This window comes from Chlorocebus sabaeus, chromosome 22 (genome assembly GCF_047675955.1).
Source record: "Chlorocebus sabaeus isolate Y175 chromosome 22, mChlSab1.0.hap1, whole genome shotgun sequence".
NCBI classification, from domain to species: Eukaryota; Metazoa; Chordata; class Mammalia; order Primates; family Cercopithecidae; genus Chlorocebus; species Chlorocebus sabaeus.
The window spans coordinates 20,770,650-20,796,796 of NC_132925.1; the positions used below are offsets into that span (position 1 = coordinate 20,770,650).

Here is a 26,147-nt window from a genome sequence, read left to right on the forward strand (position 1 = left end):
CTACACGGGAGCTGCCGGGCAGGAGAGCCACGTTATTTTTCTATGTACCAATTATCATTTTTGTTCGGGCTGTGACTGCAGCTAGAGGCATTTGAATGGCCTGTCCTCTATTTGCCCTGTCACTTAGTGCACGTTTTGTTGAACGCGAAGTTTTTCCAAGATACTTAACACATTAGAGCAGAAAAGCCTACATGTTGCTGTGCTGACTGAATTGCATTATACCGGTTTAATTTTCCTTGTTGTAATGATTTGTTTTGAACAAACAATTTTTTGAGAAGGACACATGGAAAATATTCTGCTATTCACATGAATGGAACAAAGTTTCTGTTCTGAGTTCTTACTCCAGTGTTCAGTTGAAGTGACAAGAACATATGTACAATATGTGCTGCCAAAAATTAAAAAATCATTTAGCTGCAGAATGCAATTTTGTTTTCTAGGCCTAGAAATGCTCTCCTGCTTAATCCACAATCCAAAGACGCACAAGGACTGCACTAATGAGCAAACAGCTGCGTCTCTACAGGTGGGTTTTTAAAGGGCATCGGGAAAGTCCTGTGGCTCACCATGTCTCTGCCAACACCTCTACAATTTCCATTTGGAAATTCACAATGTGAATCCCCTCCTATGTCTTATCAAATAAAAGGGCAGGGAAAAGTTTGTTAACCACACTCACTGCAAAGTGAAGTACTGTGATAATTTCCAAGATACAGTGTTTAACCAATTACAATCCAATTTTGACAGAACTGCTTTATGTACAATGTTTTTAAAAAAATATTTCCTTGCTGTCCTTTCCTTACTTTTTCTAGGCTTGTTATTACTAACAACTATTAATGTATATCAGAGTCACAGGTGCAGACAGTGTGGGGCCTGGAAATGGGAAGGAGGCAGTGACAGCCCCGCCGGCTTCCATACTGTTTTGGCTGCTGTGGCCGCAGCACAATACTGCTGTCCTCAGACACCACTCTGGCAGCGATTTTCCTTCTTAGGCATTCCCTTGCTCGCTCTCTTTTCTCTACAGCTTGCCGATTCCCCCATTCTTGCTGCAAACCTTCACCGCTTCTTCCTTCCATAGTTCTCATCTTTCAATGTTTACTACATGCCAGGAAGTAAGCATATTTCCTTCTTGCCCTATAACAGATTTTTTTTTTCTCATTTCCAGATATCCTGTGCATTCGAAATGCAGGTTGGGCTATGCCTTGAGCAGAAGTCTGGTTAAGATCATTTATTTTTACTGATTTTCTGGGACACTGCGGCAAAGCATGCAGTTGGTGACATTCAATGAAGAGAGACTACTCGAGTGTGAAGGGTGATGCCCCGGAGACAAATGCAGCATGCTTTCTTGCCATGACTAGGGAAGGTGTATGCTTCTTTAGAAATACATGCAGCAGCAGCAGTAGCCGCTGCCACCACCACACATGACAAGGAACTTGCATCTCACCCTGCGTTACACTAACTTCCTCCTGATAGTATTTTGAAAATTAGCTGTAATATTTTATTTTATTTATTTTTTATTATTATTATACTTTAAGTTCTAGGGTACATGTGCATAACGTGCAGGTTTGTTACATATGTATACATGTGCCATGTTGCTGTGCTGCACCCATCAACTTGTCAGCACCCATCAACTCGTCATTTACATCAGGTATAAAAAAAAAAAAAGAAAATTAGCTGTAATAAAGTTAGTGATAACTAAGGATGTTATTTTTTGTAAGTTTGTCCATTTGACATTTTCATGGCATCAGATTATTATTATTGTAGGTTTAACATTATTTTCAGGCCCTGAGATAAAGAGGAGCTGTCCATTTGGGTAGTGGCTAAAAGAGTGGCTCAAAGTCAAATTTCAATGACTCAAGAGTCAAACCACATGAGAACTCAGGCATATTAGATTCTGGTTTTAATTCATTTTTAGGATGTTCTAATGAAAGTTACAAAACATACTGATTCAATCTAACATCTGGATACAAGTGAATCTAATGTCCTGCTTTCAAAAGGCTTCAAATTTCTGGTCAACTGAGGAGGAATCAGACACTTAACTTCTGATGATATATTAATAGTTTGCCTACATGTAAGTTTTTCAAGTTTCTGCTTAAGATAAGGATTGCTAAGGATGGAAGGATGCCTCATACATTCACTGTACACAGTCATAAAGTGTGGCTGGGGACCATAAAGGTAATCTCTCGGTTCACATCAATCATTTGATAATTGTTACATGTTAACAATTGGTACCACTTCTCTTTTTGGTGATAACTGCGGATTTCTTAAAATATGGGTGGGTCTCTGACGGAAAATAAAAAAGATAAAAACACGTGTCATATTTTTGGAGAACACTGATTCTAGGAAGATTTAAATAATTAAATTTGCTTTTAAAAATCTGTTAATAAGTGCTACATACTTCAAATATTGATTTTGTTTAGTTAGCTAGTTAAGTAACACATTGTTTTCAAAATATAGAAAATGTTTGAAAATATTAGCCATCATTCTTTATTTTTTAAAATAATAAAACCTAACAGTAAACATTAGGTTTTACCTTAAAAAAAAAAAAAAAAGAGTGTCCTACATGCTCTAAATGGAAAAAAAAAAATAGCACAAGCATCATGATAAATGTATCTTTTTCTTCCTCAATCAAATGGATCTCAAGTGATTTATTTTATATAGAAAGAATCACAGCTTTGTTTCTGCATATGCCCTTTCTCTGACTTTTCTAGAGGTATGGGTAGGAGCAATATTGAAAACATTTACCAATTGGTAGAACAAAGGCACTAGCCAACCGGAAGAGATTCCCTGCTATACATGCCGGGCACAACTGCACTGGGGCTTGCCTGCCAGCGGAACACATATCTAGATACATGAATTACAATATATAGTGTAACCAGAAGGATAGGATGGGTTGTATTTTATATTCAAATTTTTGACCTGAAATTTATTTATCTTTAAAATGTATAGCCTAAAGTTCAAGTTGTTTTTTTTTCCCATTCTGAATACCTCTTATTGAAAGGTGTTCAAGAGTTTTTGCTGCGAAACCACGTTCATATGAATAAAAGAAGTTTTCAATGTGTCTTTTTGATTGAAATCCAGAAAGCAAAACATGTGAAATTAATTTCATATCTCTTGAAATAGCCCTTCTAAGATAGGTCTCAGAGAAGAAATGGATGAATAATTGGGTACAGACTTCTTTGGACTAAAATGTACCTCTAAAGTATCAAACCAGTTTTCAGAATCAATTCTATGTGGTCACATAAGATGGTCAAAGTTATCCCATGCAGTTCTGTTACAACTTCTCCATGTTCCAGAGCTACCTGAGAGCAAAGATGTAAGTTCATATATATATATATTTGTTGTTGTCCAGAAGGAAACAATAAAACTTCTGAAAGAAGGCTTAAAATATCTTTTCAATGAATTTGGTTTTTCCTTTGGAAATAAAGAAGAGTTTTAAACTCATCAGAGCTGGCTGCAGTCAGGGTACTCCACCTCACAGCTTGAAGTGATAAAATGCCTGGCTCTGTGTCATGGAGGAAGGAAGTTTCTTCCTAGCCCTTCCTATCATGGCTGCTTATATTGAGGGAAAAAAAAATTAAATTCCCTGAGAGTAAAACGTCAATCATCTTTCCCAATCTTGCTGAGTAACTCATCCTAAATGAAATATCCTGCCAAGACAAATACAAATTACTGGGATATGATAGCTGAAAAGAGGGAATGAAAGAAATGATATCATGGAGTCACATGAAAGATTAAGCGTGACAGCCAAGAGGAAAGGAGACAATGTATTCTTCCTAGGAAACCATTCACAACAAAGAGTGAGGATTGTTCTAGAAGAGGATGAAAGAGCAGTTCTATCCCACTGTTTTGCCTGTGAGGTACAGCAGATCTACCTTTCCTACACAATGTTGACTGGATTTAAGAGACAAAGGTGAAGGGACCTTAGGGAGAGGCACAATTCAATACATAAATACACAGTACTAAGCCAGTTAGTTATTTGGGGGAAAAATACATAGCTAATCAATACAGAACCTTCCTATATACCATAGTTAAATAAAGTTCACAGAATTATTATAAAATCAAACCACTTACAAAACGAAAAGAAAGGGGAGAAATAGTTATCTGCTCTCTAGAGAGGGAGGGTCTTTCTAAAATAGAATGCAATTGAGGATATCACAATGGAAAAGTCTAATAATTTGGTTAAGGAGATTTTACGAGTTGTCTATTTCAAAAATGTCTATGAGCAAACTTAAGCAATAACAAATGTGAGAAAAATATTTCTAGATAGTATCATCAACAGATCAATGTTTCTTTAATGTGTACAGTCTTACACTATATAGTTCTAAAAAGAACCCATGAAACACCCAACAAAGAAAGAACTGCAAGAGAACGTTATTAAATGGATAATACAACTGGCTAATAAACAAAAGTGAAGAAACTACTGCTTCATCAGCAACTGGAGAAATAAAAATTAAGGTAACGATTATAAGCTATTACATTAGCCAAAAATTTAGTGATGAAAATATATAAAGTTGGCAATCAGGGTATAGCAACATAAACTGATACATTGCTGCCAAGTTTATACACTGGTACCACTTTTCAGGAAAGAAATCTGACCATAGTACTAGGAAGGCTTAAAAATGTTAAAACTCTGAATTGTTAATTCCTCTTCTAAGTATCTATTTTAAGGAAATGATCAGCATTGTGAACAAAGCTTTATCACAAGTGTTCATAAACGTAAGTGCTCACTATAACATCACCCACAATTTAAAAACAATTAGAAATAACTTAAATGCCTACAAATTGGAAACTTAATAATCGTGCATTTATGATACAGTACACAGCAATTCAAATTATGTTTATGAAGAGCATTTGATGACATGAAATGTGTTCATAACATATTTTGACCAAGTGAAAACAGCAAGATAGAAAATTGCAAATATAGTACGATTTTAATTTGTAATGAAAACATACTTAGAAAACAAAAGATGCTCTAAAGTTTTACCAGACTATTAATGGTTTTATACTACCCTTATAGGTAGTTTTGTTACAGGTAACCTTGTTAATGCTTCTTTTCCCACTTAATATTCTAAATATTTAAGTATTAGACAATTTGAAAAGCAGCAAAACCTAAAAACAAAAAACCAACTAAACAGACAAGTTTAAAAAAAAGAGAGAAAAAAACAGGCCTAGGAATTTACCTGCAATCTCTTTTTTGTATTAATATCTGAAATACATCCAAATATTTTCCTAGCAATTATAACAATCTCATAATTATTATTTAATAATTTCACAATGAACACACTTTTCTGCCATTTCAAACCATATAAACAACATTTGCCTTAGGCAGACTTTTAGTCAGTTCTACTTTATCTAAGACTATTTTCTGTCACCAAAACCAATCTTCTGTTTTTGTTTTTAATCCGAGTGAATTATATACTACTATTTTTTTTTCCAGACTGGGCCACATGATCCATGGGGCTATTCTGTGGACTACTTAACTAGACATAAAAAGATATTTGGCCACACACCTCAAGCACACATCTCAGAGAGCAAAATTCCACCCACAAAGAATCTTCGCACGTTCATTTGACTGTAGGATACTTCCAATATCTAGGGACCAAAGTGAGCATCAAATTCCTTTCTCACCGAAGTGCCTCCTCTGTCTGCCTGGTAATATAATGTCCTTTGTTACTTTTAATGGCAAAAGCTGCAATTATTTTGGCACCAAACTAATCACTGGGTATGAGATTTGAAACGCAAAGATGTCTGTGGTGGCTCTAACAGTGACTTACAGTTATCCCAGGGGGGTGTATACTTGACATGATGCTTCCTGAGAATAGATTTTGAAAAGTGGAAGGAAAGAGAGCATGAGAAACCACGTGGCTGCAGTGAGAGAGAAAAGGATGTTTTTCGATTCATGGGGAAATGCCTGGTTCATAAAACACAAACATTGTCTGAACTGAACAGAGGCTGGGCATTTTACAAAATCAAACTTGTTGCTCCATCATTGCGAAAAAGACTGGCTCCTTTAAGTAGGGTACGATAGAAAATAGAAAGGAAAGGTTTAAGCTGTAGCAATGTACATAAAACATGTATCAATTTGCTCTTAAAACATTATATTAAAAAGCAATCGACAGAAGATAATATGTATAACCTTGAAATACCCAGAATACTGAAACACTAGAATAAGCTACATTGAATCTCAGAATTTTAGAACTTCAAACAAATCAGAGATGATTTGAAATCATGCTTTTACTTAGTATTAAGAAAAAGAAACTAATTCCTAAAACTAAGTACTTTATCCACTGTTTCATAGCTAGTCAATCTAATTTCAGTATCTTTTAATAAGATGATTTCCTTAACAATGCAGATATAATTTTTTTAAAAAAACATTCTTGAAAATAAACTGCTACATACCACTGTGTGGTCTTGGTCATAGGTACTTTGGATTTTCCCATTTACTTTTTTACCTGATGAGACAAGGGAAAAATGACATTATTTCTATTCTACTGGCTCCTAAGTCAACTGTAGTTAATCATTATAAAGACAATTTCAACTCATCCTCTAACTTGGATGTATAATTTTAATTGCTATAATTTTAAACACTGATGCCTATGAAGTTTTAATGACGGGATGACTGGAAGAAAGCTCAAGGTTCCCGAAAGTCTTTCTTTGGGCACCTCTACTGGTCTAGCTTTCCATTCTGAACACTGGTACATGTTATTGTTTTTCTGGTTCAGTCGGTGTTTGTAGGTCAGGGATTGATTTTAAACTACTATAATACAATAGCCAATGACATCAATGGAGGCATCAAATCTTTATTACTTATTTTATAAATCACTTATAACAAAAGATTCTGAAATATCAATGCTCAATATATCCTGTTTGCTTCTATATTTTCGTAAATACTAGAGCTTAGGAATTACCTGATTTCATATTATACAATGAATAACATAATCAAAAATTAGGTAACTAAGAAAAAATTATAAAAGCTTACTGAAACACACATTTCTAGGTACTTACTTCCAACAACAGTCTTGTGATTGAAAATCTTACTCCAAATTCCACCTTCCACATTGTCTTTCACTCCAAATTCATAAACTGTGTTTGGCTTTAGATTTTCCACAATTGTTTCAGTGGCCGGACAGATTTGAAAAATCCACTTCTTTTCTTTATCCTTTTCTCGATAGCGAATTGTATAAAATCTGTTGAATAACCAGAATATCATGCTTTAAAATCACCGGGGGATTCAGAATGTTATTTCAAGTTTCTTACTTCATTACAGATTTCAACCAACTTGGGATACTATGTAATATTGGCTTCTCTTCCAATTTTTTACAAAATTGCAGAGAACATTAAAAAACTAAGCTCAACGTGTGCTTAGGTTTTTAACTTCTCATTGCAAGTTGGGGTCTTTGCAGCAGCACAGTTTTGGCCTGATAGAATTCCAGAATTCTCATTCTACTATTTGCTGCTTTGCAAGATGAAAGTTGGAAAACACTATTCTTTTCCAATTATACATAGAGTGGAACATAGGTGCCATTTTATAAATAATATGGTAGTTTCATAGTTGTATGAATTTAGGCTTTTTCATCCATGGAGGATATGTTAGAGGTAATATCATTCAATTTTGTAAAAAAAAGAACCTAAGACTAAGATGTACTTAGTACTGCATTTTAAGGTTGAGCTGTTTTTATTATAAAAAAGAAGACCAATAGCCAAGAGTATAATAAAAAAAGTCAAACAATGCCAATTCAATATCACTGTTATGTATTTACTTAGGACTTCATAACACTCATATATACATAAATATACACATATATATGTGTACAATAATCCCTACTACTATTTTTTGAACGTAGGTTTTACATATATTACCTGGTTTAATTGTCACGAAAACATCTTAACTGGTATAAATTATTAATCTCATTTTACAAATGTGAAAATGGAGTTTCAGAACATTCACTTAACTTGTCCAGTATCACCCAGCTACTGACTTGTACCAGTGGCAGTGGCAGAATCGAAATACAAAGAAAGACTCCTCTGGTTCTACTTTAAACAGCCTCTGTAAGTGGGGTAGCAGATCAAGTACAGTATACTACTATATACAGAGAATGAATGGGAGAACGACATGTATCAATGTGGATAGATTTTAGAAACAAAATATCAAATAAAAACAACAAATTACAGATTGGTGCATACAGTTTCCTATCATTTACATAAATATTAAGACATACGAAGTATGTTACCAAATATTATTCCTGGCACTGCAAAGGGATAACAAATACTGGAAGGATACAACATCTATGATAGTACTTTAACTCCCAGTGAGCAGGTGAGGAGAAAAATAGGACTTGAGGTGGGGTCAATAGGTAAACTTCATCTGCTTTTTATTTTTAAATAAACACTAAGTTAATAGAATAAAATAGTAGCTGCCATGTTATGATGATGGAAACATAGGGATGGGTAAACTATTTTTGGGTCTTTCTTATATCTTAAAATTTTCCTCAAAAGTGTAGTACCTTTCCTCCACTCCTCACATCAGCTAAATTAAATGGAGTAAGATTAAGGTTACTTGCTTTTATTTAAAGCTTTAAAAAATCAGGAATTTTGCTCATTCTGAAAACATTTATTGGACATTCTCTAAATCTCAAGCCTAAGCTCTTGATGGTCCAGAACAATCCCAGTGTGCGGAGATGAGTAGCAAAACTGGCTACCTAATTTGTGGGGCTCGATACGAAATGAACATGTAGACTCTTTGTTCAAGAGTTATCAAGAATCTTAAGAAAGCGACAGCAGAGCTTTAAATCAAATTTGGGCTCTTCTAAGTTGGGGGTCTGGTGTACAGGTAGTATGTTCATGAAATCAGCAGGAGGTTTGTCGTTTCATAAATAGAGAGAGAAAGAGATGAGATGCATTTGTATATTCAGCCTACTTTCTCATTAGGCACAAACCACTGAAAGGCTTGCGATCACTGATTAGCTTGCTGCTTTCTAGTGAAAGCTGTGCTCAGGGCTCCATTCCCCCATTCCAGAATGCTTCACTCATTCTGTAGCAGAAAACAGAATGAGTGAAGGAGGCTGTTCCAGCCAAAACACTAACTGCTACTGGAATCAAATGTTACATTATTGAATTGTAACAGAATGTAATAGAAATTCTTTGTATCCTGTGAGTCAAAATATCAGTGATTTATGAAATGCGTTTCTTGACAAGTATGCTGCATGAAATTTTTGTTGTTTTTTCCCCTGTCCTGGCTCTTAGAGAAATGTTGAGAAGCTAAAATCAGACCAGATGGGCCACCAAAATTACGCATCTCTAGTAGATACATTTCTGAGGACTTAATGCTTTCATGATGCAGGGGTCCCGTTGCTAACAGAACTACCGAAGGTCAGATTCAAGGCTTTGCAGTCAACTTGATCTCACATAACCTTCTCATGAATAAAATGAGACAGAAATGTTCTGTTCTTTTAAAAAAAAAAAAAAAAAATCCTAAACTTCACCATGTTTTAAAAATCCAGAGTGTAAATCTTTTCCACTGTGATCACAAAGCATTTCAAATACCCTCTTAAACCAAGTTTTTCAGGAAAATAAAGGCTTAGGCATTTTGCCCTTCTTCTCCTAGTTAGGTTTGTCCTTTACAACACCATCTCAGCTGATACTTGTATATTATAGGCAAATTCCAATTTTGTTTTATAGCACTATCATTTTTTTCAAGCAGAGAGCAGATTATGCCACTTAACTATACTTAAAGTGGTGAAGTAAATATTCATTGATTTTAAAACAAAATATAGGTCTTATGATAATAAACCGTTCTTTGTAACCTAGTATATAGTAGGTGCTCCATAGATATTTGTGGAATGAATACGTGGTGCTCAAAGGATCATTTAAAAATTAGAATATAATATCTCTGAATGACCAATTATTCAATTCCCAAGACATACTGATTTAAGCCATTAGGTCTACCATAATATTTTGCAACACATCATTGCATAACACACCACTGCTACAGAACCAATGCAAATTGAAGCCAAATACAATAAATTTCTGCATTATACATTTGCACAGGGCTTACGATTTTTATTTACCTGTTTCAGATTTCCATACAATAAACTCTGAGCAGAGAAAGAATTATCACACAAGCAAAAGAGAGCCCAAGAAGTGTCTAAGCCCTGATGATCAGTGACAGAACCAGACAAATGCCAATTTCTGACTCCTAATCGAATGCCTTTTGTACTGCACTGGACTCATTCAACTGTGGTGTTAGACAAAAGAGATGGAAAAAGATGGATTCAATGATCCAGAATGGAAGAAAAACAAAAGTAATCAGCATTTCACATTAGTGAAGGCTTTTTCATTTTTGTTTTAATGTGTATTTACCATAACATACAGACATAGTCTTGTCAAAGGTTAGTTGACCCTTTTTCTGTGAATGATTAAAACTGAGCACAAGTGCACAGAGAGGCAATAAGTCTATTAAAAATACAGGTAGTAGTCTGTGCGTGTCATCAGACTACACTTCTAGAAAGTCTGCCTCCAGCAATTTGGATTTTAAGAACAAGAGCATCTCATATCCTATTTAAGAGGTAAGAAACTGTTGAAGGTAGTATTTAGTTCAACTGGCATTATTCTGTACTTGGGCCACCTGAATAGTCTCAGTGCTGCCAGTGACTGTTGTTATAACATTGGAAAATCCACAGCTCCTCAAAATGTAGCAGAAATGCAGGTAGTAGCTTGACTAGGATTTTAGTCAGCTGCAAACTAGCAGCATGACCTTGGGAGGGGGGCATCTCTCCACCCTCTTAAGCATCAATTTCTCAGTGCGGACTGGACTCCACTATCTTTTAGATCCCGTTTCTAAAAACATATTCCAGCAACTTATTGGATATTCTATTCTAATTAAGTACCTGAGACAGAAGTAGAAACCCCATAAACTGAATTTATGATGTAACTGCTAGTGAATTACAGGAAATGGAGAAATTGAACACCAAACTAAGCTTAGTCCTTCTACTAACTACCCTAGGTTAATGTACGTGGTCGACTATCTTTTGGGTTTTCTATACTTTCTTCAGGAATTTTTTAATTTCTACGTGATTAACTACTTTTACATTTCCTAACACATCTATTTCCCACCATTTTGACTCTTCATGTCAAAGAACACTTCCTGACACTGCCTTTGTCCGTGTTGCTTCTTGCTTTACTGAGACTGCGACTATTGAGAAAAATCCTGCCCTCTTCCCCCTCCTCTAAAGGGTCTCTCTTCCCCTTTATTCTCTCCTTGTCCCACTCTGATTTCAGGGGAAAAGCATTCTCATCTTCTCAAAGATAAGCTTCTCCATAACTGCATTCCACTTCTTTATTCCACTAGATCTCCAACCTTTCTCTTGATTCTTTACGGACCTTCCCAAGTCTAAAAGCTATTTAAATATCTTTCATTCTACCCCAACAACATTAAAACTAGTACTTTTCTCTTAAACCTGCCACTATATTTTAACATGAAATTTCTTAATGTCTTCTCCCACTTTCTTACCACTCAAAAATGTCTACATTGCTTTGCAATCTGGTGGCTGACCTCTTTATTATAGTAAAACCTTATGATCGAATTACTTAATCCACCATGAATTTCATAACTTAAAATCTACTCTTCATTTTCTTTCCCAAATCTGTTTCTCTTGTGATCCCCATTTCTGGTGACTTCAGAGTCCTTTCTCCCCTCATGTCTAATCAGTTGTCAAATCCAAGTATGTTTTCTTACATGAATTCTTTTGCACTTGCCTCTCCTCTATTCCGAGGTAGCATGTAAGCCCCAGTTTAGGTCTTTAGTATCTTTGGACTCGTGATAGTTTTCAAACTGGTCAACTATTTCCAAGATCTCCTTTCTTCATATAGTATCACTCACTGGTGGCTGGTTTAAGTACAACAAAAGAAATGCTTCTACTGATATTAGTGCTATCTGAAATGGAATGGCTTGCCTGAAGTTGGCAATTATAACAAAGTAAATAATATCAAAGCAATGAGAATGCTAGCAGCAGACAGTATAATTTTGAGTGTTCACTGCATGCTAGACATTGCATTAACCATTTTACATGTGTCATCTTACTAAATTTTGACAACCCTATGACATTACTTACCCCCTTTTGGAGATAAGAAAACCAAGACTAAAAGCATTTAAGTAGCCCATCTAAGGCAACTAAAATGATAATAGAACAGAGTTTTGAACTCAGGTCAGTGTGACCAGAATTTGTATCTTCAATGTTCATGCTATCATGCCATCCCTGGAGACGCTCACTGTGGACTCTAGATGGGAGATGTTCCAAAGAAGCTTCAAGACCTGAATAGACTGGCTAGATGATTTTTAAAGTCCCTTCTTGACATCCCACTTGCATGTTCACTTATATGTTGAGAACTACTATTGTAAAATGCAATGCTGGGTTCTGTGTGAGATGGAAGTAAGTTGGGTTCTGTGTGAGATGGAAACTGCTCCGCAGTTTCAAAAGTGAGCTTGCACTCTAATGAAAGAGGTAGATATGCATATGTGTCTGACTGAAGAAGGCAGAATGCAAAGCACACAGCATAGAGGTGGGACTGGGTGTGGCACTATCCAGCCTGAACCTGAGAAATGGACAGGCTGCATTTTGAACCCCATTCCAGTGATGTGGTTTAACTTCAGGACATACTACCCAGGCCCCAGGAAAGCAGAGTGGATTGGATTTACACCTCATTTCATGAGCATGACTCAGATATGCATTGAGGTATATTCCTTGAGAGATTCTATGACTTATTTTCCTCGACAGTGGGGAGCTGGTGGCAATTCCTCAGTAGGTGAATAAAGTTGAACAGTAATGAAGGAAGCTAGAATTACCAGTTGTGGAAGAATAAGTCACAGAGAAACTGGAGGGAGGCATCTCAAGGTATAGTCCAGATGTGAGATAACAAGGAAAGGAATCACACACACACACACATATATATATAAAAACTAGAACAAAGTTACAGTTCTAAGAAAGAACGGATGAAACCAGACTCCTTATGGGATATGGGTACCAAAGAAAGTGAAAAAGTTAAAACTGAGTTTTCGTTCAAAAGTGAGAATAAAGTGATGGGAAAGGTATTCTTTTAATAGTGTAGAAAGTATGAATTTAGTCTGAGTGTGAGGTGCCAATCACTGTTACCTGGTTACTGTGATGAAAATATTCCATGGACAACTGAAAACATATTCGTAGTAATTTGAAAATGGGCCCAGGTCAGAGGTTCAACCCTGGAAGTCATTTACATACTTGCCACTTCTTTTCTCTGTAGAACAGCAACAAAAGCAATTTCTGAGAGCTTTTAAAAATGCAGATTCTCAGGCTCTTTCTCAGGCCTGCTGAATCAGAATCTGCATTTTAATAAGGTTCCCTCCATGACTTGCATGCACAGAGTTTGAGAAGCACTTTTGTGCATAGCAGGGATTGTTAAAGACTAGATATAGGTAAGATAAGAAGGGTACTGGAGGTAAGAGATTCAAGGATAGAACATGATTCCATATTTAGGAGATGTAATAAGAAGTGAACAAAGGAGAAAAGGAAAGGTGTGATGGTTAATATCGAGTGTCAACTTGATTGGATTGAAGGAAGCCAAGTATTGATCCTGGGTGTGTCTGTGAGGGTGCTGCCAAAAGAGATGAACATTTGAGTCAGTGGACTGAGAGAGGTAGACCCAGCCTCCATCTGGGTGGGCACCATCCAATCAGCTGACAGCACAGCTAGGATAAAGCAGGCAAAAGAAGGTGAAAGGGCTTGACTGTCTGAGTCTTCCAGCTTCCATCTTTCTCCCCTGTGCTGGATGCTTCCTGCCCTCAAACATCAGACTTCAAGTCTTCAGCTTTTGGACTCGGACTTACGACAGTGGTTTGCCAGGGGCTCTTGGGTCTTCAGCCACAGGCTGAAAGCTGCACTGTCAGCTTCCCTACTTTTGACGTTTTGGGACGTGAACTGACTTTCTTGCTCCTCGGCTTGCAGATGGCCTATTGTGAAACTTCACCTTGTGATCGTGTGAGTCAATATTCCTTAATAAACTCTCCTTCATATGTACATCGATCTTATTAGTCCTGTCTCTCTAGGAAATCCTAATACAAATGGTTAAAGGGGCAAGAGGAAAACCTAAATAAAAATGTCAAAGAGTTTAAGAAAAGCTTAAGAAGGATAAGGACTGAGAAAACTCTAATGGGTTTAGTAACTAATTGGTCATTGGTGACCACCAAGAGACGTTTCAGTGGAACAGTGGAAAAGGGATGGAAACTAGTGAGAAGGGATGAGGACTGTGTGGATGGTGCAGAAATAAGAATGTGGGAGCCATAACTCTGAAAAGTTTGGAAATTAAAAGAGACTGAAAAGTAGCTTAGCATAGATAACAGGATCAACAGAAGGCTTTGTTTTCAGGGAGAGAAACTTTGAGCATGCTTGTCAGCAGGAGGCAGGGCACCAGTGGCTGTAAAAGGGCAAATGGCAGAGAGAGGAGATCACCGGGGAAGCAAAGGCTTAGACGACATGGGAAGGATGGGATCATGAACACTGTCTGAAGTCAGAATCGTGTTTCTTGGAAAGAAGATAAGAGAGGTAAAGATAAATTCAGGATGAGGAAAGAGTAAGCTGATAAAGGATAGTCCAGATTTCCTCAGTACTGTGGAAGCTAGAATAGATTGCAGGAAGAATATAGCAGGGAATGTAGCCAGGATGCTGTTGCCAGAATCCAGGGTAAGGTGAGGCATGCTTGGATTGGGAACATTAGTGTGAAATGGAGAAGGAGAAGACACAGCTGCAGATATGGATACATCCCAAAAGCAAAAGCAATGTATCCTGGGGCCTTCATAAACAATAGTAGGTGAAAAATAGAAAATAAATGAAGTTTTAAATTAGAGCGAAGTTTAAAGTAGAGCGAATACTACTTCAGAAAGCAATACACAGACAAGTGAGGTGATATTTCAAGAGAACAAGTCTGAGTTTAATCTTGTCATGCTGAGTTTGAAGTAATGGTAACACATAAAAGTGAGAATGTTGACATTTCACTGGTTATTTCATTCATCATGTATTTACTTGGGGCCTGCTATGTTCCTGATTATCTTTGGGGGACTGGGAAATAATGGCGGGCAAGACACACATGGTCCCTGCCCTCACCAAGCTTAAAACTTACATGGCAAGACAGACAGGTAACAGGGCACTGGGATCAATCAGGTGAGAATTCAGACACTGAAAATACTCGCTTCTTACAAACCTGGGGGCGGAGAAAAGGCAAGAGCCTGCTCTGGACTGACCAAAAAGGAGAGCCCTCATTCTACATTAAGAGGAAATAAACATGGCCAGGCGTGGTGGCTCATGCCTGTAATCCCAGCACTTTGGGAGGCTGAGATGGGCAGATCACGAGGTTAGGAGATCGAGACCATCCTGGCTAACACAGTGAAACTCCCTCCCTCTGTACTAAAAATACAAAAAATTAACCAGGTGTGGCGGTGGGCGCCTGTCCTGTAGTCAGCTACTCGGGAGGCTGATGCAGGAGAATGGCCTGAACCCAGGAGGCAGAGCTTACAGTGAGCCAAGATCGCACCACTGCACTCTAGCCTGGGCCACAGAGCAAGACTCTATCTCAAAAAAAAAACAAAAACAAAAAAAAACCCCACAAGATGAGAATGTTAGAAAATGCGAAAGTGATTTCCAAGCTATTCATAAAGCTTTAATACATTGGCAAAGAGTGAGAACTAAAGCAATCTTGAAAGCCTTAACAAGTTGGAAACATGAGAAAGAAAAAATAAACTATTAATGGTGAAATAAATTTGGGTTAAAAACATTTGACTCTTCATCAGGGCCAATTTGAAAGCTTTCTTTCAAATTGAGGCTCTATTGAAGACAAATGTGTACGCTCTTCCATTCAAAACCCATTAAGAATAAAAACTGTAAATGAAGCACATCTGCTCTCCAATGTGAACTCAGAAAAGAATCTCAAAGCATGGGAGACCCATACAGACCCTATACAAATAGGTATAGAAACATGCACCACCAAGGATAAATTGACATTTCATTGATACTTCCAAGCTAAAAACAAAACAAAAACAACGAGGGTTTTCTAACTGGAAACTTACAACCTAAGAGCTTTGATGTACAAAGTCCATAGTCAAAATCTAAAAACAAATTTTTCTAAGTTATTTGCATAGGATAAATGAGGCTGCACAAACCAATGTAAATCATTTTTTTAAAAAAATCAGACTGTACAGAGGGAACCAAATATCAATGAATTAAAATGATACCAATTGGTGTTCCTGTAGCAAGCCAAGTGTATTCAGATTGCAATGGTTTTGTAAAAAGATACTTCTAAAGGAAAACTTTAGCTGTATTAATCTTCCAATTTTCAGGAAATAACCATCATTTTTAGCTATTATTGCTGATGCTAACCTACTGGATTAGTCTAAATTCTAAAAAGATTCTGCATGAACATATGAGGGTAGATTTCTCCAAGTCTAGTCTGCTGCTAATTACACTAATTTTAGTTCTGGCAGATTTATGTGGATGCTTCTAATATGTACAGTACTTCCAGGCTTTTAAATCAGGACTATTATTTTTTCCTCAAACATCACAAAGACTTTAAATGTCAGTTTATTAACTATGCTCATTAGGGAGAAAGGAAGCCCAGGGAAATGAAATTTACAAGTACTCCAAGTACTCCTTTTTAGTCATTACTGTTTAATTCTTCCCTTCAACTCATGTCCTGATGGTTTCCCACTTTGGTCAAGAATATCTTGCTTGTCATTATTGTATCTTTCAAAAGACTTTATTCAAAATGAAATTATCGATTTCGAATATTGTGATTTGATGTGCATAATTCCATCTATTTGATAAGAGTAGAGGCAGGGTGTGTGTGCAAGGGGGTGAGGGTAAGATCCATGTGTGGTCTGAGTAGCTTGGGCCTTAGAGTCAATGGCCTGGGTTAGAATCCTAGCTCCATTAGGTCATCTGTCCTAACTTTCTCTATATTCATTATCTCCAGGTGCTGTCAAGCCATGGAAACATCTATCAATTAGAATCAGTTGTCAGATAAATTATTTCACAGTAACAATTTAGTGAATTATTGTCAGTAAGACAAAGTGAAATTGGGGGACGGGCTTGAGTGCAGGAGGAAGAAATTACTCCAAATTTCCGTTTGCCAGGTTACTGAACCTGTTGAAACAAGTAGTCCTACAGATTTATTAAGCAAGTTGAGTAACCCTTAAAATCAGGTTGCATTTTGCTGTAAAACTACCAAATTTCCTTTCTTCCTTTCTCTCTTCTTTCTTCCTCTCTCCATAACTTTCTATCAAGATAATTTTTAAAAAGAAAAAGAACAATCCATAAATGTTTATTTTCTCAGCATTAGTAGCCTAGACCAATCCATTAGGAATCTGAATTATCATGTTCTTTCGAGTCCATTTTCCAAACAAAATAAGTCATGGGGTTAGTGGTGGGTGAAATAAAAAATATTTCAGATTCTTTGAAACATTTCAAAATTATTTTTCAAAAAATTGGGTTTTGGAAATATCTTCTACATGTTTTCCCAAGTATTCATCCCTTGAGAACTATGGGCATATGAAGGAAAATTTGATTTTTTTCTTGAGTCTAGATTTCCCAACATCAGATGAAAGGTAATAGAGAACTTATAAACACTTTTAAAGTGCCTTCATTTTAGTTTGATTTGGACAAATAAAAATAAATAAAACACTACAAAAAACATAAACATAGCAAAAAAGCACATTAAGAAGTATGCAATAGCCTTAGTGTAAGGGAAATGCATCTCAAAACTGTAATGAAAAACTGCGGCACTAGAATGGCTAAAACGAAAAACACTGACAACACAAAATGCTACTTTAGAATGTGGAGCAATCAGAGCTCTCCTACATGCGTGTGGGAATGTAGATGGAAAAATTAGGCAAAAAATAGTCAAATAGTCAAATATACATCTTCCTACAACTCAGAAATTCCACTTATGTTTATTTAAGAGAAATTAAAGTGTATGTCCACCAAAATCTTATGCAGAAATGTTTATACAGTCTGTATTCATAAAAATAAAACAACATAGTTCAGGTGCTCATCAGCAAGAGAATAAACTTTAGAATATTCACATAATAGACTATTACTCAGGGGTACAAAAAGGAATGAATTATTGATATCTGCAATGTCATGAATGAATCTCAATGCTCAGTGAAAGAAGATAGTCAAAAAACAAAACCCATACTATATGACTCCATTTATATGGAATTCTAGAGTAGGTAAAACTAATCTACGGTGATAGAAATCAAATCAATGGTTGCTTCTGGAGGAAAGTACTTTCTAGAGTGATAAAATTTTTCTATTTCCTGATGGGTATTGGATACATGGTCATATGCATTTGTCATAACTCAAACTGTACACTAATATTTGTGCATTTTACTGTGTTTACATTATACCTCAATAAATCTTTTTTATTCAAAAAGGGAATAAGAAAACTTCTGAAATGCAAAAATCACTTTGAATGTATTTAAAATAGAAAACTTTAAAAATAAAATGCCTTGATTGAAGCTTGAAAATTTTGAATGCTTTTCCAGAGCAAATTTCTGAGTTTTGAAGCTAATATAGTAAATATTTACGATAAGCAAACATCATTTTATAAACAACCTAGAAGTATGGTTCAGCATGTAGCACAGTGCCTAGTACTTATCCATCCAATGCATCTAAATACATGCATCAAATGGTTGGATGGATGAATGGCAGTAATTTTAAAATATACTTAGATTTTTCCCATTTGTTCTTCCAAAGAAAATGGTAGCTTCATTTCCAACTTGCTTTTCCTCTGCTTATTTCTCTGTGTATCTCTCTTCAGTTTTCGAAGCCAGTGATTCTCAAACTTCAGTGGGCATCAAAATCACCTGGAAGGCTTGTGAAAACACGGATGGCTGGGCCCCACCTTCAGAGTTCCTCACTGAGTCTGAAGGGGACCTAAGAATTTACCTTTTTGACAAGTTCAAGAGATGGTGATATTGCTTGCTTTGGGAACCACACTTTGAGAAGTATGATTCAAGCGCTTCAGTTGTGAGATCGAAGATCTACCCTTTTCCTATCAACTTTCCAACTTATAATTGTCTTTCTTAACTGCCTTTGGCCCCATCTTCTGTTTTTAATTACACTTATTATTGATACCACCCATTTGCTAACTGACTCCTGCTTCCTTGTATAATAGTTTATGATTTTTGAAAAAAATTACATGTATGTGTTTTCTATTTAGGTAGATAACCTTCTCAAGGGCAGGGCCCCTGACTTCGTTCCCCTCACACCTAGAACAGGATACAGCTAATAGGTGTTAAGTCAATGCTAATAGTCCCGATACTTAACATACTCTTCTAAAGCATGTACAGATGCTATTAAAAGCAAGTACTAATATTACCTGTCATTGGGACAGTGACTTGGCAATGTCCAGTCATGGTGTGGGTTGATGAGGAAACCCCAGGACAGGAAGACCGAGCTCGGTGTCAGAGTACCAACCACCAGCTGGAGAGGTTTGCGAGAACGAGTTTTACCTGTGGAGGTGGCATACAGGTTAATTCAGGAGACATTTAGTAAGTTGCCATGATTCTGGTAAAATGCATAAAGATGACTTGGCAAGATGATGAAAAATGTGAAAACATCGAGTTCCTTTCCTTTTCTATAGTCCACATTGTTACTAAGATTTGCCCATGAATTTAAATGTGAATCAAATGAAATACCTTTTTCAGATTTGTGTCTATGCATGTCTCCATATATATATACATACACATGTGTATGTATATTGTACATGTACGCATATTAACAATATCCAGCTATGCCTAGTTTTATTTTCTTGTGGGTCAGGGAAGGATATAGAGGGCTTAGCTGTGATGAGTGAAATAAACACACACACACACACTTCATTTCTTTTACAGATAAAATGAAAGCATGTTTATTTTTGTTCCCGGGACTGTGAATGAGTATGAAATAACATCTAAGACAAGAAAAGAAAGCTTATTATCTAGATTGTAGGTTATAATCTTTTTTTCAACCTGTTTAGAAGTGTAGAATCCCTTGATGTTATTGTAATAAGTATATTTTACAATGAGTACCTAAATGGAAAAGGCAAATAACATTTTTTAACAATGCTGGAAGAGTAGGAGTAACACAGGAAGCACAGTTGTTCTGATGGTGCCAACTGGATCTAAATAATGCCAAGGGTTATGCTAATAAATCACTGGAGATTGTGTTCAAGTACACAGGAGCAGGCACTTGCACTTTCAAAATTATCTGAAACTGCAGAAGTAGCGCAGCGAAAAACAGGAAGTACCTCAACCATGAAAACCAACACTGACTCATTAAAAATCATTAGAGTAAATAAAATAAAAATCTGATAGAAAGTCTAATAAAACTATATAGAACATGAAACATACATGCTTTGTATTGCTGTTGAATTCCCTCTTTTATTTCATGAGACTATGTATGTTGTATTTGCTCTAGAAAGAACTTGTGCTATCTAATGAAGTGGGAACCAAACGGCAAAATGGCCTGCGACCTCCATTAAGGTAAGTAGGAGAGTGCCCCTTGCATTAGCCTATTGGTGGTCATCTGAATCAAATGCTCTTCAAAATTGTGCCAGGCTTGTTCCTTTTGTTAAATTTAAGTTCTGTAAGTTGTTATTCAAGCAAGAACCCTTCTTGGCACAGAATACACCTAACCTAGTGGTGGCAAATTGCCTCATTATAGGATAGTTGACTTTTAAAGATATTTGAAATAATTTTCAAAGACAGTTATCATTTACATGGTTGGAAACATGGGTTTATTCTTCTCTGTAACTTTTGCAGACCCAGCTGTAATTGTGCCCCATATGATGGTGATTTAAATCGTCATGTATGAGCTCCAATGAGGGCAGATTAGAATCTGCAGTGAAGGCAGGAGCACTTACAGTTTCAACAAGCCCTGGGGTGATTCTGATCTTCCCTTTTCAATTCCTGAGTTGATTTTCACAAATGTGATGCAATGATCTCATTCACTTTACAGATGAAAAATAAAGCACAGAGAAGTTTCAAGATTGTCCAAAGTCACACTAAGAGCAAAGTAAAAATTCAAATCCTGGGTCTCCTCTATCACGACCTAGTTTTATTTTTATGATATCACTGTCTTGGCTCTCAATGTCTAAAGGTAATGCCATTTAGCGATGAAAGACAGACATATTTTTCCATGTAAGGAACCTAAGGCTTGTGTGACCAAGGGAACCTAATGGTCCCCCAATTATTTGTATGACCAAATAACTATTTCAGTAAGGTTAAATCTTAATATAAAAATAATTAAATAATTAAAATGTATGTGGCAGATACAAATATAGAATGAATGGAAGCTAATCCTTTAGTCAGTACGTTATTCCTAAATGCAGATAACAAAAACATAAATTGTATCTGCTATCCAAAAAGAAAGGTGGGGTGTTATATCCTGAGCAAGATGAAGCAATTTCCTGAGCTGGTCATAAAGTAAACAATAATTTCTAAGGCTAATGTCATAGAATCCTCAAAATAAAGTTATAAAGTGCTAAGGCATTATCATTCTCTTGACGTTCCTTATATAATTTTGTATATTTGTACTATGATCATATTTCTATCAAGAAACAGTTCAATGAGTATTCATCTGAAAACAGATCCCACGGAACCACAGTGATGTTTCTTGAGTTTGTGGCTCAGTACTTCTGAAGTACAGTCTTGAAACATTGAGAGTACATCTATTTTCAAGTATGTGGAAAACTGTCTGGACAACTCTCACTAACAGGTTGTAAGGAGCGATTGGAATTTCCCTTTTGCTTTGGGATGATCTGAGGCCAGGAAAAAGAATTAGTATTTTTCAAAATGCTTAACCACTCAATGGTGCTCTTAAAAGAAGTGGAAATCAGCAGAAAGAGGGGAGGGAATTGTGGCAACTGATTTCTGATTTAAGCTATTCAGTATAATTGAATAGCTGAGTGCTCTTTCTCCCATTTTATTCCTCTAGAAAAATACAGCAAACAAACAGAAAGATCCTTTTATTGTGTGGTATCCAGTGTACCATAAAAGATGAATGTGCTTTGGAAATAATTATTTGGAGATCATTCACATTAGAAAAATAAAAGCAGGCTGGGCTTGGTGGCTCACGCCTGTAATCCCAGCAGTTTGGAAGACCAAGGAGGGTGGATCATGAGGTCAGGAGATCGAGACCATCCTGGCTAACATGGTGAAATCCCATCTCTACTAAAAAATACAAAAAAATTAGCCAGGCGTGGTGGCGTGCACCTGTAGTCCCAGCTACTTGGGAGGCTGAGGCAGGAGAATGGCATGAACCTGGAAGGTAGAACTTGCAGTGAGCCGAGATCACGCCACTGCATTCAAGCCTGGGCCACAGAGCAAGACTTTGTCTCAAAAAAAAAAAAAAAAAAAAAGGACAAAAAGAAAAGAAAAAACAAAATTTTGTGATCAACTCTATACAGAGTTAGGAAGATGCAACATCAGATAGAAAAAGCATATTCACAGCTTCTTCCTTATAACAATGGTCAGCTATAGTATTTGATCTGAGAAGAAGTTTTGGTAGTGAAATTAGATGACATAGAATTTTAATCTTTAGTTATGTATGAAGTTTCTATTTATTTATATATCTACTTTCCTGTTTCAAGTCTTCCTAGACTGGGAAACATGGATGTTGCTATTATTTTTATTTTTATGGAAGAAATCCTTTCTTGATTGAAATGAAGAGGTTTAGAAGGGAGAGATAAGGAGTAAATAAAACCTATGTACTGATCTATTTAACACACATACATGAGTTACCCTTTTAAAATGTAAACAGTCTCCTTTAGAAAAGGTGAGACATAAAATTGTGCCCTTAACATCTGAAAGGCACAATACTGAGCCTGAGTTCACACACTGCAAAATGGAAACAGGCTAATAGGAGCTAACCCTAAATGAGCACTGACTACAGACCAGGCACCGTCATTAACTCATTTAATCCTCAACGACAACCCTATGACGCAGCAGAATCCAGGAGTAGAGAGGTTCAATAACTTCTGTAACTCCCTGCAGTTTGCAAGTGGTGGCACCAGGAGAAAATCCGAAGTAGTCTCCACCACCAGGCTGTGTTACCTCTCCAAAAGGGTAACCTGTTGACCCAGGGCTGACACCTCCTCTACATTTCTAAAGCTTCTCAAGGTATTTGGTCTCCATGGGTCCAAAAGAGATGAAAAGTCATGGTTCAGAGTCAATAAAAGACCAAAAAAAAAAAAAAAAAAAAAAAAAAAAAATCAATGCAAAGGACTATACCTGAACATGACTTCTTTTGACTTGGAGGGGGAGCAGGTCGCACAACTATCAGATATTTCGGCTCCGCATCTGGAAACAATAACATTATGTATCAGAAAAACCCTTTAAGAACCAGCATTGAAGGCAGCACGCCCCTACCCTGACTCAGCATTCATTCCCTGAGTCACCCTCCATAACCGCAGCTCCAGGGGGGCGAACGGACTCAGTAATCTGAAAAGTTAACACTTCCTGAGAGGTTTATTAAGTCATTAAAATGAAAATTAAATCCAGATTTTCCAAACCAAATGGGCAAGGGTGAGGGAGAAGTCTTAAAAGAATCATGCTATACACAGATTTTAAATGCTGTTTTCATCAGTTCTTTTCTCTGCAAAGATATTTTTAAAAATCAGATTATGTCCATCCTGTTACACCACTCCTCAAGGAAAGCCAATCCTGATGCCCCAGAGAAGGAAACATTCTGCTTGCACAAGACACCGTGGGCCTCACCTGTATGAGCTGAAATCACTCACTTTCAATGGGAACAGGAATATTTATAATGCCCTTCTTAATTTGTATTCTGTTTATGTAATTGCTTAGCCTGTTTTCATAGCTAGTCATTTTTAATGAGCAATTTTTAAACAGTCACAATTTATAAGTTGGCATAATTTTCATTTTAAATATATTTCAATGAAATGTACTTAGGTAATCTCAAGATATTTAAGTTTTAAATAAAATTATATTAAAGCAATCAGCATATGCTACCTCAATAAGGAGCTAATAATTTATCAAATAAATTTTTAAAAATTGATGTTTGCAAAATGAATGGCTGGTTACACGTATGTTAAATAAACCAAATACATTTTGGGCATATGAAACAGCATTTTATAAGCAACTCTATTGGATTAATGGATTGATGAGTATTCTTTACAATGTTTCTCTGGAACTTTAAACTCTGAAACTCATTCTATAAGAAATTTCATTTGGATGCTGTAGTCAGCCAGAATTCACACGTACTTACTCAGGCAGACTTTATATCTTTGTTTTGTTTGCATCTTGGGTTCAAATGTCTCCCCTCCGTGAGTTTGGAGCAGAGGCCTTCTTGCCCAAGGCTTTGCAGAGCTGACCTCTTTTCAGATGGAGACAACCTGGCAACTCAACTTCTCTTAGTAACTTGTGCCTTTGTCTTTTCCAGGACACCTCACATAGCACTATTGGCTATAACCTGCTGCAGTAATTCCCACGGAATAAATTAACTTAGGCAGCCTGATGAACTCACCTCAGACCTTTGCCTCATTATTGTACAGTTGCCTCCTGCCCACCACACAGATAAAGGAGCATTCATTCTGTTCCAGTCTCGTGTGTTTGAAAGCACGTCTTGCTTGGTGAGGTTCATATAAGGAATGATGGACCCAAATCAAATAAACAAGTTTCCTAGTAGGGATACAATAACCATTTCCTGATTTCTTTGAGATATACAGCAATAAACTACCATGTACTGAGTGCTTTCTATGTGCAGGATACTATATTGAGAACCTTATATTCATAACTTAATTAGTCCCTCATGGCAATGCTACCTGGCACTACTATTATCACCTCAATTTGTAGATGAGATAACTGGGGCAGGGTTGACTTCATGGGCATGTGGTATATACAGTCACATGGAGCCCCATGCTCAGAAGGGTCCCATGCTTAAGGTCCTGCTGTCACTATCTTGACATTCTTAGTACTTTTATCTGTGAACTTGTGTTTTGTAAGGGAAGTCTGATAGGACAATAGCGCGTGCATGTGAGTGGGGGAAACAGAAGCAATAAGCATGTCTGCATTTTCTTGCCTCCCCACTCATTTAAGGCACTGGAGGAATCCATGATCACATAATTCCAAAGGAACCATGATGTGTGGGAGTTCAGCAAGACTCAAAGGTAGAACAAGGTAAGTATGTCACATTTACCATTCAGTAAAAAGGTAAGGAGGGGGACACCCAGAGCTGTGAGAGACCATACTTTCCATTCGAACCAGAACTTGCTTTAGATGCAGAAAGAAGGCAATGGCACTTTAAGGTACCAATGACCAAGAAACTCTATCATATCCTTTCTTACTCATGCATTAGCCAACCACTTATGCTGCAAATGATAAAGGAGAAAAGGGAAAGAGAGGGAAACCCATAGTTTTGTGTTTTTTTCCAACTCTTCCTCATTCAGAAATAAGTTGAAAGAAGAGTGTTGGTAGAATGTGCACATATCAAGAAGTGAAATAAACAGCTGAATTAGTATTGTGCAGCATTTCCACTATTCTGGTAGGAACAAAATACATATGCAAAATACACATGTATAAACTGTAAAATTTGAATTGTGCAATTTCAGTAATTTCACTCAGGTGTTAAAGGCTCTTACGTTTGCATTTAAACGTGGGATTGAACAATATAAAGATACAAAGTAAACTTCATGCTAATAATTTTACATTTTTTATTTACTAAGACATCAAATAGTAAATAAAATAAATAAATAAAATCATGACAAAATGAGAAACCACAAAAAGGAAAAAGCTTTATATTTTAGTATCTTTAACAACAATTTTTTCATGCTTTTGAACCAGGGGACCTGCATTTTTATTTTGTTCTTGGCCCTGCAAGTTATGTAACTATCTTAATCAAGTCTACAAAATACTTTTTAAACAAATCTCAGGAATTCACTTTTAGAAAACAAAACTCCTAGTTTTCCTAAATTGGTCTCACTCTAGCAGAGTCTCTTAGAGTTAACCTTTTAGATTCTTTCTTGATATGGATTAATTATGCCTAATGCGTAGAGGTTTTTATAAAAAGATCTGAAACACTAGAAAAATAACATATACAGAAGCCAAAGATAGTACCATGATCCAAGACATACGG

The 26,147-nt window shown here is 36.5% G+C and overlaps 1 protein-coding gene across 33 annotated transcripts in view; it reads right to left on the minus strand.

Moving 5' to 3' along the window:
• The window catches only part of ABI3BP (ABI family member 3 binding protein), a 244,085-nt gene that overhangs the window by 128,450 nt on the left and 89,488 nt on the right, over positions 1-26,147 (minus strand). For all 33 annotated transcript variants that reach the window (XM_007986031.3, XM_038002422.2, XM_038002426.2 and 30 more), the window contains exons 3-6: positions 23,285-23,353; positions 19,393-19,525; positions 7,000-7,181; positions 6,394-6,446 (exon numbers count right to left, since the gene is read on the minus strand). In XM_007986031.3, coding sequence (XP_007984222.3) covers positions 6,394-6,446; positions 7,000-7,181; positions 19,393-19,525; positions 23,285-23,353 — 437 coding nt within the window. The remainder of the gene's footprint in view (positions 1-6,393; positions 6,447-6,999; positions 7,182-19,392; positions 19,526-23,284; positions 23,354-26,147) is intronic.